General features: G+C 44.6%; 2 protein-coding genes across 5 annotated transcripts in view; one reads left to right on the plus strand and one right to left on the minus strand.

The window, feature by feature from the left end:
* LOC144155875 (uncharacterized) overlaps positions 1-16689 on the minus strand; it is a 29807-nt gene extending 13118 nt beyond the window's left edge. Inside the window, exons 1-9 of one of the 4 annotated variants that reach the window (XM_077687569.1) lie at positions 16415-16485; positions 15683-15841; positions 15345-15497; positions 7598-7800; positions 3707-3907; positions 3540-3627; positions 1643-2335; positions 764-941; positions 503-686 (exon numbers count right to left, since the gene is read on the minus strand). In XM_077687569.1, the coding sequence (XP_077543695.1) occupies positions 503-686; positions 764-941; positions 1643-2335; positions 3540-3627; positions 3707-3907; positions 7598-7800; positions 15345-15497; positions 15683-15841; positions 16415-16462 (1907 nt within the window). In that variant the 5' untranslated portion in view covers positions 16463-16485. The other 3 variants (XM_077687571.1, XM_077687572.1, XM_077687570.1) reach the window with 3 other exon arrangements.
* Positions 16690-16925: 236 nt separating this feature from the next.
* Mbc (dedicator of cytokinesis protein myoblast city) overlaps positions 16926-19854 on the plus strand; it is a 76681-nt gene continuing 73752 nt past the window's right edge. The window contains exons 1-5 of the mRNA XM_077687573.1: positions 16926-17150; positions 17605-17688; positions 18150-18246; positions 18322-18418; positions 19597-19686. Of these exons, the coding sequence (XP_077543699.1) occupies positions 17105-17150; positions 17605-17688; positions 18150-18246; positions 18322-18418; positions 19597-19686 (414 nt within the window). The 5' untranslated portion in view covers positions 16926-17104. The remainder of the gene's footprint in view (positions 17151-17604; positions 17689-18149; positions 18247-18321; positions 18419-19596; positions 19687-19854) is intronic.

Below are 19854 nucleotides of genomic sequence, written 5' to 3' on the forward strand. Positions count from 1 at the left end.
GGAGGTCGGCTTGTTCCTACACTTTAGTGCCTGCTTAAGTCAAGCACGCTCAAATGCATCCTAGCTCCAAGTGGCTATTCGCCGCATTGCTTTAGAAGCACGAAGATGATGACTGCGCATCAGCCCAGCCAGCAATGGCAGCAGGGGTGCACAGCTAGAACTGGGATAGACTCACTGTGCCTGTGCTTTTTGGGGAAGGAATGCACTGGTCACTTTAGCACAACTGTGGTGCCCAGCCTCTTTCGTTCCATGAAGGGAGAGGGCGTGGAAAGGCTGGAAGGCCCATCCGCTTTGCCACGACCAGTTATGGCTGGCTACGGTCATAAAGACGAACCGACCAACCTCCACGATTGCCAAAGTGGCTTATTAATCAGTCTTGCATTGTTCACGCTTTCAGTTTCCTTGTACATAGCTGTGCATGTTCCAGGTCATGCAAGAAGGCAAAGGTAAGGAATCCAGACTGTCCATTTCTCGCAATTGGAGCAGGAAGAGAGGTGCTCACCTGTTGTTGCAGTCCACTCCCCCGACAACGTAGATGTCGTTGTCAAGGACAGTAAGGCCGTGGTAGGCCCTTGTGTGGTTCAGGGGCGCCATGATTCCCCACCTGCCCGAGCTCACTTCAAACCAAAAGCAGCAGCGGCTGGACGTTTTCTCAAGGTTGACGGGGCTGAAGTTCTCAAAGCCACCTGGGAAAACCACATCTCTAGATTGCAAAAGAGGGCCAGTGCCAAAACAGACGAAACGCAGCTGCAGCAACACTTGCCTATGATGTATATGAAGCCATCCAGATAGACGGCCTTGTGCCCGTAACGGTGAACTGGCAGTGTCTTTCTTTGACTCCAACGGTTCATTTTGATGTTGTAAGTTAGGATAGGGCAGTCTGACGGGCTCTCGTTGCGCTCAACCCCGCCAATCAGGAACAATGTCCCTGGCTCACCATCCTAAAAGAGATTCAAGAAAAAAAAGAAAGAAAGAAGAAGACCAATGCTCACACAGCGGGCACATGCTCTAAACGTTACACGTTTTCAAGGCAATTCGATTTCTTATCGCACAGAACATGCATGGCAGTGTGCAATTCTTGTCATATATTTCGCTGCTCACAGTTTCTGCTTCAAAAGTTAGGCTGCGTTTCAGATTTATGTTTTACATGCTGGAGTTGCACAATTGGTCTATGAGTGTCACCAAGGTGGAGGGCTACGGATAAGCCATTTAGGCAGACTTAAATATGCACTGGGTTCAGATGCTTTTCACCTGTCGTACAAATTGCATGCAAGAGGTAAAAAAAGTTGGAAGTTGGAAGCTTTTGATGTTATTACATTCAGAATGAGAGATAACTGCCTCTGACTAACTCCACTCCTGCTAAAGAGATGGAAGAATGCCTCTTACTTATGCTGCCAGTCATGCCACGAATTGCCTGCACCCCCCCCCCCCCCTTTTTTTTTTTCAGCTTCAGATCGAAGGATTACTTGCGATTCTCTTGAACCATGAACAAAAGCTAGCACTTCGTTAACTGGGAAAAGCAGCACAACATAGGGGACACGCGAGCAAAGGCAACGCAGACAGAGAGCACAGCCGGTGCCCCTTTGCTACCGTATCTCCTTGTCCCGTGCCTCTTTGCTAACAACCCCCGTCCTCAGCCTACCTTGCATGAAGCTCCAGCCAGGCCAAGGTCAGTTTGCACGGATATGGTGGCCAAAGCTGTGACTGGCCGCTGTGGTAGATTTTTAATGGCTGACACGCCAACATCTGGACGCTTGCACAGCACCAGCGATTTTGTGTCCTGCACGTCACTTTGGGCTGTTGTCCATTGGTTGTCGAGCAGCAGCCTCTTCTTCAGTGGGTCCACTTCAACTTGGTGCAGACGGTCACCATCGCTGTGCCTCGTCAAGCTGACCGAGTCTGCGGACAGGCTCGACAGCTGCTCCTTGTCATCACTGGGAGAGCAGAAGTCGCTCTGAGAGAAGGAGCAGTCTTGGGTCCGGCGCTCTTCGCTGCTTTCCAGGGTAGCGGGGCGTGTCAGAGTGGAGCCGTCCAGTGGTAGCGTGCTGTTGAAACTAGACTCACACGCCGTGGGTGTCGGGCTTTCTGCGGGGCTGCTGGACTCTGTAGAAGAGGTGTAGGCTGATGAGATCACAATCCGCTCAACATCCGGGTCCAGTCCACAGAACTTCTGTGACATGTCCTCTTGTTCAGGTCCACGAGTGCACACTTCAGGACTTGAGAATGTTTTGGCAAGCATCCGAGCCTTTGCTGTGGCCAGCGTCGCAGAAAGAAGGGCTGACTGCTCATTTCCTCCGCAAGCTCCAAATGCCTTTGGCTCTTCGCCTGAAGGCATCTTCACATTTGCATAAAGATCCGGCAAAGAGAGAAGAATAATGGTTAGGTTACTCACCATATCATTCACCAAAGCAAGTCATGTTTCCACATCGCTTTGGTGCAGAACTGCCAAAAAAACTTCTCAGAGCTTGCAAAGTGCAGAAAAAGCTTTCTGAGTACCTACTTGTCCTGTTCTTTTCTGCACCTTCATGTTTGTTGTTCTCCCAGATGGGTTCACATGTAGTTTGCTACAAGTGAAATACCCACGCTACTGATAATTGTACGCTCTGATTTTACATTCACTAGATCTTTTTCATAACAATTCCTACACCTGTGGTTTTCGGTTACGTGCATATGTCTACAGACTGACAAGAGTAATAAGGATCCAGGGCAAAAAGATGGAAGAATGCGGTTAACTACAACCAACTGTGTCTTTCACTGGACACTGCACTGTAAAGTTGTAATAAAGGTTGCAAATCCCAATTTTTCTCCCTGCTTTGCAAGTTCAAAAAGAGCTCCATGGATACATACAAAAATCTGCAATCTCCTTAATGTGCAGTACGCATATTCCTTCTTTAATGCCACTGCTCTGTAGTACAGTACACTACAGTATTTATTCCAGATTACTGTGATTACCTAGTGTCAAATGGTACGGCACACCCCATCACTCATCAAGCATTTCTTGTTGGTTGCATATGTGCCCAGAAGGTTCAGTTGAAAACGATTTCGCTACTTCAAGAATAAAGTCACGTGTAGACCATGCAAATGAAGTGCAGTCTGAACTTTTGCCTGCTGCCCTGCTTCACCTTTCTTTCCTCATTAGTGACTAGAATGCCCTTCCAAGGCATGTTACCATCCTTACAAACCCTGAAAAATTTGCCAAGAAAAGTGCTGAATTGTTTCCGTGTGCATACTAGCTTTAAACTCTGTGCTTGTGGTCTATGCCACGTTATTTGTATTGCCTACATAAACTTTGTTATTTAGCTTTTTAAAAATACTTTCTCATACTTTGCAGTTGCACTTGGTTTTGTGTTTTTGCAGTTTCCTGTTCTTTTGTTCCTTCAACAAAAGAGCTGGTCTTGAGACTTTGTACTTCTCTACTGCATCAGAGCGAACTGTGTAATCTTGTTCTTCCTCTCGACACAATGCCCACGAGAGTTTTTAGGGAAATAAAATTGGAAATGGACTGGAAGAACATGCATTGCAAGCAAAAAAGTACCTACTCCAAAATTGCTTTCGATGTAATGGCGAGGCTTTCGGGCCAGGTGTAGAACCTCCGACTCTTTGCCAGCAGCCTTAGCAACCCAGAAGCTAGGTGAAACGGCAAGGTGCAATCTTTAGAATGATAAAAATACAAAAGCGCAACTACAGAGTAACCTAGGGGTCTCACCATATTGCGCTAAGCATCATGACGCGGACGTTTTGAACGTCCTGAAGACCAGCCGGTGTATTGGTTTCAACGCAGTGGCTCAGCTCCATCAGGCTCATCAGGGGGAATCGCACACACTGCATCACCTTCGACGCACGGTCCATTCTTGCTTCTTCGTCGTAGTTCAACCAGCGGCAGGCTGCCTTGAACACATCCATTTCACTGCGGACAGCAGAGCACAATAATACACTCAGTGGGCACATCACGGGACATAACGTTTTGTAGGGAACTACTGGCTCTAAGAATGGGAAAAATTTGAGTGTTATTTATTTTGAGATCACATTTACACCATAAACATTTTACATTAAATTTAGCCACACCAAATTCACATTGCACTAGCCAGAAAATGCAGAAAATAGCTCTGGTGTAGCACCCAGACATCTAACTACACTGCTTAATGAAAACTTTTCCCACCTACTACAGTTAAAAAATTGGAGGATTTAAGCTTCGTCTTAAAGCGTGGAACGCGATAGTATTATTGCATTTGGTGATGAGGAAGACTTTGTAGTGCACCTAGCACAGATATACGGCTACACATACACCACACGTGTATCAAGAGGGAATGTGTTAAGGCATGTTACACCCTAGCCCTGATGCCATCTTACCCCCAGCAGCACCTGTAAGTGGTGAAACTTTTCCCTCCTGCTCACACGCCGTTTGTTGGGGCACTGCATTACGATCCTGGGGGGTTTCGGTGGGCACCGCAAGGTGGCACTACGGTATTTTTCACTCATCCATGGTCAAAGCTGCTGCTTTTAAGTGCCACAAGGCCTCGAACGTTTAAAAGCAGCATAAGAGGGGGACCTAAAAAAATAGCGCAAAGGAGGTGTTAGTGCCAGCGTTTGCTTGTAGGCCCATGTACAATGCTGGCCTCTGCATCAGTTGGCTATGCGATGGCATTAAAGGCAGGTTTGTTACATCAGTGCATCGAATTCCTTTCACAGTCTTCATTTATCTACTGATGGCAAATGTAGGCAAACAATGTATAAACATTAAGCTCTGTTTTTTTTTTTTGTTTTTTTTTGGTAGTTGGCAGAGTTTGGGGGTGGGTGCATGAATAGCGACAGAAACTGTCACAAGGCTTTCAGAGGATTAAAGAAGAAACTTTAGCCAGGCAATGGTTTACAAATATTCTTTTTTTATTATTATTCAAGCATGATGACGCATCCCCTAATATTGAATGCTGAAATATTGAAAGTTCTGAAAAGTTTGCTATATGTAATATGTATGATTATCATCTGAAAAAATTTGCGCAGCTTGCACTAGTGGTGCAAGGCTGGAGAAACAGCAAAGCTGGCGGCCCCTCTCCCTTTGTCGAAGACCCGGCTGTTGCATCATCACCAGCAGCAGCCGCCCACTAGGTCCACTGCAGGACGAAGGCCTCTCCCATCGACCTCCAACTGCTCCTGTCCCGCACCGCTCGTGTCCACTCTTTGCCTCCAAATTTTCATATTTCGTCCCTCCATTGAATAATTCGCCTTCCTCTTTTTCTAGACCCATCTCTCGGTGTCCACTCTGTCGCCCTGGTAGTCCACCGATTGTCGACTTTCGTCCAATTACGCGGCCAGCCCAAGTCCATCTCTCTTTCTTTATTTGAGCTATGATATCTTTTACTCTAGTTTATTTGCTGATCCAGGAAGCTCGTTTCCTGTTTCCAAGTGTTACCCAATCATTATTCGTTCCATGGACCGTTGGGCATACCTAAGTTTGCTGTCAAGTTGTTTAGTAAGGCACCATATTTCCGCTCCATATGTCAGCACCTCACATTTACTTCTGGACTTGCCGCTGAAAGTTCTTCATGACTGGCAGGCCTGGATTGTTTCATCTGCACGCTTTCACAACTCTCCCAAAGTGGACTGCGTCAGCACACGCCAGAACCCACAGCTAAATCCAAAGACAATGCCCGTGCTACGAACACAAAAGCAATGCTGTGCACCTGGAATGCGATGATAGCTCCACCGGATAGATACCAGTTTCATAATGCGAGGGACCCAGGTTCGATTTTGACAACGGGAAGCGTTTTTTTTCTTTCCAGCTGGCTGCACACGTTATTATTTCCCATCGCTGCTAACCCCGTACCCCTCATGCCTTTGGGGTGGCCCAGTGGTCAGGAGGTTGCCGGTTCCACGGCATAAAGGTCCCAAGTTCGATTACCAGGACCTCTCTAAACACAATTTTTTCTTGAGGCTTCGGGGGTTTTCTGTCTACAACAGATGGATTTGTGTTGGCCTAAACAGCTCTGTTGTTAAAATTGAAGCACTGACTGGAATTTCTCAGAGCTCACGGCAACCCTGAATACCCTGAACACATCATGCAACATTGCCCTAACTCAGTGGTTCTCAAATGGGGGTCCGCGGACTCCAGGGGGTCCGCGAGAACATTTGAGGGGTCCGCCAAGCCTCGCTCAAAGCTACACCCCCCCCCCCCTCTCCCGCCATATTTTTCTCGATTTTGCTAACTAGCTCTTTCTTGCAGTGCAAAAAGGTGGCTTCGCCACATTACGTGTACGCTTAGTTTCTCCGCGTAGCACATATTTTAACATCTGCTTTTTGCACAGCACGCCAGCTATGAGAAGAAAAGAAACAGACACAGAAAAGGCAGACTTATAGATTCAAGAGCAAATTGTTCAGCATTGTGACGCGCATCGTCATTAACGTCAAGCAGAAAAGGCGGGAATCGGATAAGTGTGTGGGCAACGTAAGCTGCAAGTACAAATTGTTTGACATTACGACACCGATCACCATATGCTCCATCGTGGGGTCCCCCGTCACTTTCGCAAGCCCCAGAGGGGTCCCCGGGGCAGTAATGGTTGAGAACCACTGCACTAACTGAATATTATAAACAAACTAAAGTGTCAGATACTGTTTTTTTAGGACTGTGGACTGATTAAGAAGTATCAAACATCTACTAATCAGTAACCTTAATTATCTATTAGTCAGTTCAGTATGGCTGATAGTAAAACTGCTAATGCCAAATTTATGTGACAGAGGATTGTGGGCCATTACCTATATTGTGTCAGGCTGCATATATGTTTAGTTAGGGTAAGTAAGAACCTCATATTTTTCTTGACACATATTGAATGCAGTTGTGTAGCAGAAAATATGAAAGCCTTTTTAAAACGCGGTTACTCAGCTTACAAGGCCTGGTAGTGCAAGGCACATTCTGTGGCGAGATATGAGCAAAGCATGCCAGAAAAAAATAGGAGGGCTGAAAGCAGCATACTGCCATTTTTAACCCTCGCTACTCTAAGCAGATACTCCATAAAAAACCGTCTTTTAGGCAGTATTTGCGCAAAAACGGTACTGTTTTTTCACAAATCCAAACAAGATGACTGGAGCTGAAACCGCACCAGCTGGACCAGTGAATGCACCTTACCTACACATTTTGCAGAAATTGTTCCACGTACATTACTACGTTATCATTGGCTTTAGCCAATGATAACGCAAACTGTATGGATGTTTGGATGCCGAACCCACCAGGAACAAACGAAAATTCCCATAAACGAGAATTCTACCAAGTTATTTGGTTAATGATATTATCTGGAGACACTAATGGGCAGGTTACTCAATTTCACAATCCTAGGTTTGTTTTAGTACGCATACCAAGTCTCAGGATTCTGTGTTTTTGCAGGGCATCTTGCTGCACTGCCCTACCTTGACTACGTTTTTAACTGCATTTTTCTATCACATTTCTAAAAATAATATGCAGGAAAGATGACGGAGTCTGTGAATCAAATCTTCTGCATTCATCTTTTTCAGCAAGACTGTTATATATAGCCCCACCCTTAAGTAAAAACAGATGCCTTCTACGGCTGTCATACATTACACAAAGAGGCTAATGAAGGGGGCTTACCCATCGCAGCCTAATACATCTGATGATAATAATTCGCACACATCTTTAACGTCAAGCTCCAGAAACTCGAGCGAATGTGAAATGAGCATGAAATTTGAAGCGAGAGAGTAGAAGGCATTGTCCGTTTCCTCTTGATTGTTCATGCGCTTTGCTGTCTTGTACAAAATAATTTGTCTCCCAATCGCACTCGCCTGTGCTTCCATCTGTGAAGAGAGACATTAGTACCAGTTACGAACGATGGCAGTGCCCACAGTGAAAATCGGCAAGCTAGAGCAAATGATCAGCACCATGCATGCATCTAATCTTGATTCTGTCCCATCCCTGCACTCCAAATATCGGAAGGCATGGTTTTAAAACTTTAGATCAGTCTGCGGCAAAACTGAGTGAGCGATTGTATTTATCGCATGCACTTACATGCAGCCACAAAGCCCAAAAAGAAAGCTGTAGTAGGCATGGTCTTCTATAACTATAGCACAGTCCCTACTTATCTAATCAGGCGTGCAGTGAAGAGTAGTACAAGGACATATTATTCAACAAAGCAAAGCGCTCATCAATCCCTCTTTAAGGAACCACCATGAGGAACTACACCAAACAACTTGGCTTTATTAAAAGACTGGTCGTTTGTACTACCTACCACATTGTTCAACTGAAAATGATGCTGTCACTGCTGAGGGATTAGCATTTATATGAATCAATTTTAAATTCGCTGTGTCTAGAGTTACGTCCGATGTAACCCAAAGTTGAAAAGTAAAGCTACGTCCGACGGAGCTTTAAACCAGTGTCTAGGGTTAAGTCCGACAGAACCCAGAATTGAAAACTAAAGTTACGTCCGACGGAAGTTTAATTAAGCCAGTGTCTAGAGTTACGTCCGACGTACCTGTAAATGGTATATTTTGAAGTTACGTCAGATGTAAAGTCAAGAAAAAAAAAGTTCACAGCTGACGATACCAAATACAGTCACGTTCTATGCAACGTACGCAACATTATTGCAATGGTCCATTGTACAATATGTGACTTCAAACTCGAAGACAACATGAATGTTGTCACAAAACAGATATTTAATGTGGCTGCTTTACAGCCTAACTGGTGTCGAAATGGTAAATGATAGGTGACTTAGATTAGGCCTGCACATTCAGCGCAGGTGCCGCTGCATCTCCTCTCAGCAGTGAAGGGAAAGCTGTGAACTCATCCTGCGCTCTCTGCGCCGTCAGTAAATTGAAGAGAAAAGTGCAGGCGCCACATGCTGCACTCGACAATGGAAAGGCAAGTGCTGCACTACCTTAATGAGTTCACCGAGTGGACGGTTTTGAACCTCGTACCCCATGATTGCCAAGCAAGCTACCCGTTGCACACTATCCCCTATGTGCGATCTTTTACCTTGCTGATCTGCGATGTGCTGTGTATCGTCAAAGCCAGGCAATAAATAAAAAAAAAGCGTTGCAGAAAAAAAAAGACCTCTACGCTTAGGTGGTCGAGCGCGTTACTTGCACCCATGTGGGTTCGAATTCCACCTGAGTCATCGCAGTTTTTCTAAATTAAAAGCATTATTTTTCTACGAATGCACATGCACTCCTTTCCTCATCCAACACACGAAAGAAAAGGAGAAGACGGGAATCCACAAAACATTACCTCTTGCAACAGGCGCAGTGCCAGTTTGTAGCATCTGCAGCTCCTCTTTGAATACAATTAAGAGTTGATTAGGAGTAGTAAAGGGACCGCCCTAGTACCCTTTTATTTCTTCCCAGAAAAAATAATAAATCTAGAGAAATTTTAATTATTAAATCTGGCCGTATCGTGCACGTGTTAACACGTGCACGATACGGTGAGGCGGTTGCGTTTTGTTGGGTATCACTAAAGATTTTTCATCACAGTGCATCCACGTTATCAGTAACCTCGAGATTGTGTGCGCCCTTGTTGAAATAGGGTTCCGAAAGTTCGTAATTTGTGCCTGTTATCGCCCCTCTACTGACTCATCTGATTTTGTGAACGAGCTACATGATGTTTTAAACATACTTGTTTCACGGTATCCCACGTCACCCTGTTTTTGTTGGGGGATTTTAACTTGCCGAATGTACAATGAGCTGATGAACAACCTATTATTTTTCCTTTATCTACTTTCGCTCAAGAATTCCTAGATATGTGCTCTCTTTTTTCGCTAACTCAGTTAGTCAAGGAACCAACAATAATAACGAATGGAACAGCTAACACTCTTGATCTAGTACTTACAACCGTGCCTGACCTGGTTTCTAACCTCACACACTTACCAGGTTTGAGCGATCATTCCTTACTTACGTTCAGTCTAAATTCATTATGTCCAAAAACAATGAAACAAAGTAAACCTGTCCTTAAAGGAGCCATGAAGAGAAAACACAAGTTTGGTTCATTCGAAATATTGTCTCGTTAGAATCATACTGACACCACTTTTAACGTAAACTTCGCTCAAATAAGCTACATAATTAGGAAAAACGGGAATGGTCATGCGACCCACCAGCTCATTTCCCGCAACACAACCTATGATGTCACATGAGCTAAGCTCTGCGATTGGCGGAGGCTGGCAGAAGCAGACGAAAATTAGGTAGAGCTTACAAACTAGACGAACGAGCGATTTGCGCTTAAATTTAGGGCACATTCTTTACAAAGCAATAAGAATGATGGGACAAACAGTGGAAGTTACGAAAGCACATGTAAACAATGAAGTACTGATGCGTTCTGCTGTTCGTACTGCGCACAGCATGCTTGGTTTAGCTGGTTTAGCTGCACAGCACTACGAGGCTTGGGGTTGTCTCAGACGACACTGGCTGATTGACGCAAGCAACGGTGTCTTACGTGACCCCATTTGTCGAGCAAGCACTGTTTCAGGGAACGAATATTTTCTCCCAGAACAAAAACAAGCCAGGTTTAAATGCGGGCAAAAACAAACCAAACGCTTGCCACGGTATGGTGGCACCATCTAGGTTACGGAACGTAAAGAAACGCGGGAACAAACCAACCCACTGTGCAGGGTGGAGACAACCTTTGAACATTCCCGTGCCGCCGCAATTGGGCCAACGGGTTCAACGCGTTATTCTTTTCGTTTCACACGAGACCTAGCAACGCGAAACAGACAATATGATTCAAACTTCTTCAGTAAACGGCGTTGCGGCGATAATTTTAGCGCGGTTTTGACACAATGACTTGCTTCGGCGGCGAGCGAGCAACCGAAAATGGCGGCGCCAGCGTATACGTGTCTCTACCCTGTACGGTGGATGCGTGAATGAAGGGACTCTAGGCTGCAGAGCGGTCGGTTCCTGTGATGTCATTTGGGACCACGAAAACGCACGATTGAGCGGGAAAATCAAAATTTTAACCTAAATTGTTTAATTTCTCAGTGAATAAAGCACCATTTGTATCCGGACAAGCGCTGGGGGCACTATAAAACACGAAATCTTTCGAATAAAACCAACTTGCATTTTCTCTTCATGGCTCCTTTAACTATAACCGTGCGAACTTCGAGGCCATTAACAACAAACTAAGCGAGTTTCTTGACACTTTCTTAGAAGATTTTGCTGATCGAACTGTGGAAAATAACTGGAGCATGATCGAACTGTGGAAAATAACTGGAGCATATTTACGAAAAAAGTTAGCGAGCTCACGAACAAGTACATTCCTATTCACTTCAATGTGAAGCCATGGTATACAAATAACCTTAAACGTTTATCTAACAAGAAAAAACGTCTATACAGATCAGCTAAACTTTCAAGGAATGATGCGCGTTGGGCGGCTTACAAAGTGGCTAATGATAACTATGTTGCGGCACTAAGATCAGCGAAAGAAACCTTTTTGCATACCGTATTACCCAATATGCTAGTTACTGACACTAAAAAATTTTGGCGTACCATCAATCCTCGTGATAACGATATCATACACCTAACCGACAGCGATGGTGCCGCTATTCCTCCGGAGGCATGCCCTAACACTTTTAATGAAACCTTCGTGCGTAATTTTTCTTTGTTCGATAATGTTTGCTTACCCCCTTCTGAAATTTTCAACTACCCCGATATGTTTCCAATATTTATACAGTCAAACCTCGTTATATCGAACACGGGTATATCCAATTATTGCTTATATCGAACCATTGTCAATTTTTTAAAAGAATTACATGCATTTTTAATTTTCTGTATCGAACTCGGTCGGTTAAGAAATGGATATATCGAACTCAGCGCCGGCCGAAAGCGCGCGCTCCGGAGACAGGCGGCAGGCTCTCCCGCAACGCAGAGGAGAATAGCGGTGGCACAGCAGGCGTTTGCGACTCAAACGCATGCCTGAGGCGCCGGTAGTGCCATTCAGGCTAGGCGGCATACGCAGTTGGCTGACTCAGGCTCAGCCGGTTCACCATTTGGTTCAGTCGTTGTTCATCAGCTTCAGTCATCGTCTTGTCTTGTTTCAGTCGATAAGCTCAAGCCTCAACGCCTTAACGAACTCTTCAGCGTCGTGCGTGGTTTAAACTAGCGGACACTGTTCGCGCCGCTACGTGACTGTGTTTGCAAGGCACTGTGTCAGCCGGTGCGGAGTGGTGATGGCGGCAAACGTGAAGAAACGAACGTCACTGACATTAGCGACCAAGCTGGAAATCATCCACCGCGTCAACTCGAAGTCAACGCGAAGAAACAGTGAACGCTGCTGCAGTTTTTTTTCCCTGGGAATAAATAGTTCAATTTAACGCTTCATGTGAGTAGTCATTCTTGTCGTTGCCTTTTTAGTGATTGAATCGCGCTGCATTTTGACGCGTTTTTGATCAAATTTTATATATCGAATTTCGGTTATATCGAACTATTTCACGGTTCACGCACTGTTCGATATAACGAGGTTTCACTGTAGAACCAAGAGGTGCAGCCAAGGTAATTAAATCGCTCAAACTTTCTTCTGCTCCTGGTTGTGACGATATCAGCCATAAATTCTCGCAGAGCACTTGTGCCTATTCATCCATCATTTTAACAAAGATTTTTCAGCAATCACTTGACAACGGTTGTTTGCCTGCCGACTGGACGGTGGGGAAGGTGATTCCACTTCATAAATCAGGAAACAAAAACTCACCGCTTAATTACCGACTCATTTCACTTACTAGCATCCCTTGTAAAATACTTGAACATGTTCTTTTTTCCCACCTTGTTAATTTCTTAGAATCAAATTCATTTTTTACGTGATCACAGCATGGTTTTCGCAAAAGTTACTCATGTGAAGCCAAGTTGGTATCTTTCACACATAACCTTCATGCCATACTTGATCGATCATCATTTGCTGATTGCATATATCTAGACTTTTCGAAAGCATTTGACAAGGTGTGCCATAAACTAATATGCATATATCTAGACTTTTCGAAAGCATTTGACAAGGTGTGCCATAAACTACTACTACACAAGTTACATCAGCTTAGCATTGAAACGAAACTTCTTGCATGGCTTGAGATGTTCCTAACTAATTGCTCACAGTTTGTTTCGATTAACAACCAAAATTCTAATACCTTCGTTCAATCCGGTGTGCCACAAGGTTCTGTTCTCGGCCCTCTGCTTTTTCTAATATACATTAACGATTTGACGTCGTGTGTTTCATCTAACATAAATTTGTTTGCCAACGATTGTGTAGTGTAATTGTTCCGGGAAATAACCTGTGATAACCTAACCAACCTTCAAACTGACCTAAATTCTATTTCGGCTTAGTGCTTAAAGTGGCGAATGGAACTTAATGTTAGTAAGTATAAATTCATGCGTGTATTGAGAAAAATAATACATTACCTGTTTACTATCTTGATGGCATCGCCCTAGACTCTGTTTCTTCTTATAAGTATCTCAGTGTTAACATCACTAACAATCTCACCTGGTCCGTTCACACTGAATATATTATTAACAATGCAAATCGCATGTTCGGTTACCTCAGATGTAATTTTTCCAAGGCACCATCATCCCTTAAATTACTGTTGTACAAAATGCTTATCCAGTCTAAATTAGAATACACCTGTTCAGTTTGGGATCCTTCCTTTCACAATCTCATTAACACACTGGAAATGGTTCAAAATAATTCTGCACGTTTCATTTTGTCGAACGTTAACCGAACCGCCAGTGTAACTGCAATGAAATCTACCCTTAACCTACCATCCCTAACAGTATGACGTAGAATTTTCCGACTTTCGTTGTTCCACAAAATATTTCATCACCAACACCTGCACGATGAACTCATTTTGTCTCCATTGTACGTTTTTTCTCGCATTGACTATGCTCACAAGGTCGGCATAGCATCGAGCCGAACAAACGCATTTTCCCAGTCGTTTAGTCCCCGGACATCATTAGAATGGAATCACCTTCCCTCACCAATAGCAACCATTGTTAACCATGTGCTTTTCAAAAATGCCATAGTCAACATTGTATAAACCATTCCTTGTTGTGTGCAGTTATGCTTGCTTGCTGCATTTGTTTTGCTTCTGCCTAATTTTGTGTAAAGATGTATTTTTTCTTGTATTACGACCAGGGCCGTACCCAGAAATTTTTTTCGGGGGGGGGGGGGGTTATGAATTTTGGGGAGGGTGTAGTTTTGCTGAAAGCAACAGTAAGTATTGTTTACGTGCTGCCTGGAAAAGATTTCGGGAGGGGTTCGAACCCCCAGGAAACTGTTCGCGCCGTGCTCTGCTGGGTACGGCCCTGATTACTACCTTTGCTGCTTTTTTGTTGTACTCATGATTGTAACCACTCTCCTCCATAATGCCATTGGCCTCGACGGTATTACTAATAAATAAATAAATAGATAAATAAATAAATAAATAAACAAATAAATAAACAAAAATAAATAAATAGAAAAAGTAAATGAATGAATAAATAAATAAGTAAATAAATAAATGCACACAGTCGACAATCTAATGCTTTTTTAAACATCTTTTGCAGGACCTTCGGCTGGCTTGAGAGCTTTTCTTTGAAATGCCAACACAGTCATGCGATGCACCCAGTTTCGTTCAGTGGGAGCGTGCAGTAGTTGCATTCCCACTTGTGTGCTTGCTTCTTGACATTCAATATGTTGGTTAGTGTAAGCCAACCATCTTCTGTGAAACTGTCCCTATATGCCGGATGTAACTCAAAACACTGGCCTAAAGTTCCGTCAGACGTAACTTAGACACTGGCTTAAAGTTCCATCGGACATAACTCGAGACACTGGCTTAAAAGTTCCGTCAAACGTAACTTTAGTTTTCAATTTTGGGTTATGTCGGATGTAATACTAGACACTGCGTTTTAAATTATACCTGCTTCACAATAATGTCACATACTTCGTGGAGCAGCCAGAAATTGGCAGTCAGTATGCTGACCTCGTGCCAAAAGACAGAGTAAAACAGGGACTGGAAGTTGCCGTGTCCACACCAGTGTGTGCATCCTTTGTGTTATGAATGGTGCACAAATGCACAGTTCTTAGCACACTTTTTTCTAACTGTGCTACACTAGCTAGATTGACACTAAGCTATGTTTACCGAAGCTGGGCGGTTGCCAAATACAGCAAGTGAAACCTGTAGCAGCACATCGCACAAGCCATACGTTCCGTTCTTGAATCAGATGATGAAACTCTCAGTTAAAAGACCACTGAGTCATAATTCACCAACCTAAGCTCAAGTGAACACACGAGGCATATAAGAAAGCAGGCGGCTGGAGTTCCTCTGTACAATTTTAAGCATGGCAGAATGATACGACTGTTTTGAAGCATGCATTGCAGTGCGGCATGTTCCTGCACTCACCTCAATGCACTGTCGAATAATATCTGGCATTTGAAGTTTACAGGCAGCATGGAATATGTCTGCTACGTTAGTGCAGGATAATTCCAGCTTTCCAGATTTCATGTACTCCAGGAGGTCTTTGAACGTCTGGCCACTCACTCCAGAGATGACTACCTGCACAGACACACACACAAAACACTTAGATTTGAATGTGTCAGCTAGCTGTGCCTGGTCAGCTAGCTGTACCTGTACCTGCGCGATCAATAAATTTTGCGCAGCCATCCTTGTGCTGGCATTTAAACATCACATATTTGCCATGGTTTCAAACTTCCAAAACATGCAGAGAGAATTAAACTTACCCGCTTATTTCTCCTTTGTCCATCTTTGAAAGTGTCTTCAAAGAAAGGACTGGACTCCATGAGGAGAGTTTTGCTGAAGGAGACCGTCTCATCTTCAACGATCATTTCAATCAGGTCCTCATCTGCTGGAGGAGAGCTGGTGGCCATCGTTGACGCGATCTGCGAAAACGGGCGGCGAGGAGTCAGGAACGGTAATAACATTTTTTGGAAAGACAATTATTTTTCAAAGTACATAAACATCAAACGAACGCCGCTTCATGCTGCAGGGCTCAACAAGCACGGACAATGGAATTCCTTTCGCACATCCTCTTGCGCAGCGTTGTGGCAGGGCCGGTGGTCGCGAAGCAGTGAAGCGTAAGGCAGATGAAGTTGTCAGTTAACGTAAAGAAAACAAAGGCTCGGGTTTGGGCTTTGTGCATCAAGTTGCAATCTGCTTCCTACGAGCTCGTTATAGCGTCCGCTTGCATTATGCAAAGCGAAGAGAAAACCGACCCAGGAGTGACGCACACGAACCGATGTGCGCCAATTTTGAGGCCCGCGAAAATCAGGACGTTAAGTGGCACCTACCTATTTGTGTTTCACGAGCACCCAAGCTTTCGCCACTCCAAAGTTGGTTACGATCGGCTCAGTAGACGCTAACATTGCCCATCTGGTAACAGCTTAACGTTAGTCGCGCCTAGACTCTTTCAAGGTGCGTGCATTCAAGCTGCATAGCATATTCCAATAGCTCACCGCTGCGCGAAACGCGTGCGTAATCACTCGCATGCTTCCGGTAGCCATTTCGATCGCGACGAGCCCGTAAAGGATACATTTACCTTACCTTACACGTCTGGAGCGTTCTTTCGAAGTACGCGCACTATTTGCGCGCACAGCGCGCTCGTGCGCCTTTTGGAAGCCCCGAGATGGGCAAAAAATGAAAACATCATAAATTTGCCACGCCATGAAAGAAGAGGAAGTGAAGGAAATGCCAAGGAAGGTATCTTGGCGCTGCCTAAAGTTAAAAAACGCGCCCTCATTTGATTACGACTAGTGCCGCCCAACGGGCCAAATCGGAAAAAGAACTGATGCGCATGCAGTACATTTTGTTTGTAACTGTAGTTGTAGTACTTAATTGCCTAAAATAAAATAGAAAACACAAATAGGCATTCATTTTTAAACAAAAAGAAACAAAGGCTACAAAAATTTCTTACTGTTTTGTTTTGTTCTTGTGTAAACGCTGCGGCCGGAAATAACTTCCTGACGGAAACATTCACGCGCCCTCTCGGTGCGGTAAGCCGCCGCACGAAAGCATAGCGGCACAGCGCACGGCAGCGGATGCTGCTATGGGTGACCGATGTATCGTTGCGGAATGGAAATGACGCTAAGTTTTCTGTCCAGGTGAAGTGTTCCTGCTGTGTGATTAGTGCCTAGTGCCACACCAGTATGACCAAGTGGACACCTGTGTCGGATAAAGCAAAATATGGAGTGGGTAAGGCTGATTGCTGCCATCAAACATCCTCCCTTTCGCCTAAATCGCCTTGGGAATTAGCCTCGGTTCCGCGGCGGCGTCTGCAAGTTATTTGACTCGAGTGTATGTGTATGCTGATACGTGCTTCTCGTCTGGCATGTCCCGTGATCGTGCATTGAAATTAATCTTGCCTGTAATGAGTCATCGCGGTCGAATCCGCACTTTGATTTGCGCGCGGCAACAGGTAGTTCGGTCCTTTGCTCAACATGGCTTATCGAGCAGGCACTTGTTTCATTGAAGAGTACTGCTCGATTCATCGGCCGCGTGATAATAAAACCGTTACCGAAACCTGCGTGCTTCGCTCCTAAACCTTTTTTATTTCTTGTTCGTGGCGGGGACTCCACGATCAGGCATGAGTAAGTGCGTGATGTCAACCTCACGAAATCAAGCCTTTACTTTTTCCTTCTACATACAGCAATCGCCAACTTCACAGAAGAAGGGGTCCATAAACTCCGGCTGAATGTCGGTGATTCTGTGTACATTTACGAGGAACTTGAAGGTATTTATGAACTTTGGTTCCTCTTGCTTTCTGCCTCAGATTATTCCCCTGGGAGGTGTCGGGCTCTACCCATCTTGTTATGGTTACACTGTTCGCTCGCAGCCGCCAGTAGCTCATCTACCGTTGCGCACTTCCTCAGTCATTCTTGTGCTAGTAACTAAGAGTCGTCGTCGCCGGTCCACGCTGTTTTGGGACACCCCAGGCGAGGCTCGGGACGACACACCTTCCTTTGCATTGTGTGTGTCCCTAAGCACTCCTCTCGCATATAGTGTTTGAAAACAAGCAGTGAACCTGCAATGCAAGGCTACTAACTAGCCAAGACACAGGCTTTTCTGAAGTATATAACGCTAGTGCAGATAACGAAACCTGTTTAGCAACAGATGCATTCATGGTCCCGCTGCCTTTACATTTGCTGGAAAAACTAACAGTGTTTTCTTACTTTTTGTGCTCTTGCGCCTCAGAGTGGTACTATGGGTGCTGCACAAGCAGTAAAACAAAAAAAGGAATATTTCCGAAAAGTTACATTGCTGTCAAGGACTCCATCATCGACAAAACTGGGTGAATGCTTTTTTTCCACTCCCCGGACACCGTTTTCTTTTGCCGTTGTCTAACGTGATAACACTTTTTTGCCAGGCCCCATGAAGTGGTCATTCCAAAGGAGCCCTCCATCATCAAGGAGATCACGGCTGTTCTCCGGGAATGGGGCCCTATTTGGAAGCAGCTCTACCTTGTAGGTTTCGGTTCATCTTTCACTTTGTGACACGAGGTGAAACTGAGATGTAGCAAAAGTCACACCCTGTAAAATCGTCAGTTTGGTGACTGACAGAAATTTTTCACTTCAAAAAGTTTGGCTGTGGATTTCCTCTTTGCATTAGTAATTTAATGAAAACTGCATTTTTTATCTGTTCATCAGAAGCTACCTCTGGCAGTTATTATGTGTGTGCATAGATAATAGTGGCACCGACCAGCGCATGAGTGTACTGTGTGATTTTAATGATTCAACTCCATAGGTTGAAAATCTGGTGACCTTGACTCACAGACTTCACAGGAAATGGCCAAACAGGGCTTGGATGAATGCCAGGTTACTCAATGAAGCTCTTGTGAAGATAGTTAATTGAGCAGAAATGAAAATTGGATAAGTTTGGGTCTGAATGGGATTCAAACGGGGGCTTTGCGAAAACGAGACGAGTACACAGTCCCACTACCACCACAGATTGGTGAATCTAGCTGAATAAAGGTGGACATAGTGAATGTATTGACGACTTCATCTTGGAAACTTGTGTCGGAGACTTTTACTGAGGCCTACACGAGTAATTTGAGCATCAAATTCGCCAAAGCTACACCCAGGCTATAAGGCACGCCGTAGTGGAGGGCTCTGGTTTTATTTTGACCACCTGGGGATCTTCAACGTGTGCCAAAATTTCGGCACACGGGTGTTTTCGCTTTTCGCCTCCATCTCAAAAGCGGCCTACACAGCTGGTACTGATCCCATGTCCTTGGGCTCAGCAGCACAACGCATTAGCCACTGAATCCGCTGCGGGTGGTAATTTGAACATGCTAATTGCAGACGTAGAAATTAGGCGGGTAGGAAAGCACGTTCAGGCTAAGTGCCCCCTTTGCTTGGTGATTCAAACGTGGATATGTGCCAAATCATAGCAATCCACTCGGGAAGAAAAATACACAAATGGAAAAGGACGATGATGATGATGATGATAATGAGAGAACACTTTTGGCAAATGGACGCTGATGCTTTCGCCATCCCTTCTTCATAAGGAGTCACGGGCTTAGGTGTCCTCGTAATTTTTAATACAAGTTTGTTTCCATGTCCAACCTGTACTGTATCCTTTTATCTGCTGTGACAATGCAACCTTGAATGCCCCAACTGATTTCCCTTTTTCTGTTTTTCAGACAAACCGGACAGAATTTGATTCTGTTCGGAACATGATGTATGAACTAATGGACTCCAGAAGGAAAATTATGTCTGGGACTCTTCCAGTTGTACGTGCCCTTTTCTGCGTGTGTTGCGCGTCTGCTGTGTTGTGTGTCTGCTCACTTTAGCATTGACAGTACCAATGTTTGTAGCTGGTGTTTAACTTCTTTCTTTGTTTCTTTGCATGTTTCTTAGTGGCCTCCACGTAAGTGAAGTCAGAGCATGAATGAAACAGT

This window comes from Haemaphysalis longicornis, unplaced genomic scaffold (genome assembly GCF_048455015.1).
Source record: "Haemaphysalis longicornis isolate Haplotype H1 unplaced genomic scaffold, Haemaphysalis longicornis Haplotype H1 scaffold_1, whole genome shotgun sequence".
NCBI classification, from domain to species: Eukaryota; Metazoa; Arthropoda; class Arachnida; order Ixodida; family Ixodidae; genus Haemaphysalis; species Haemaphysalis longicornis.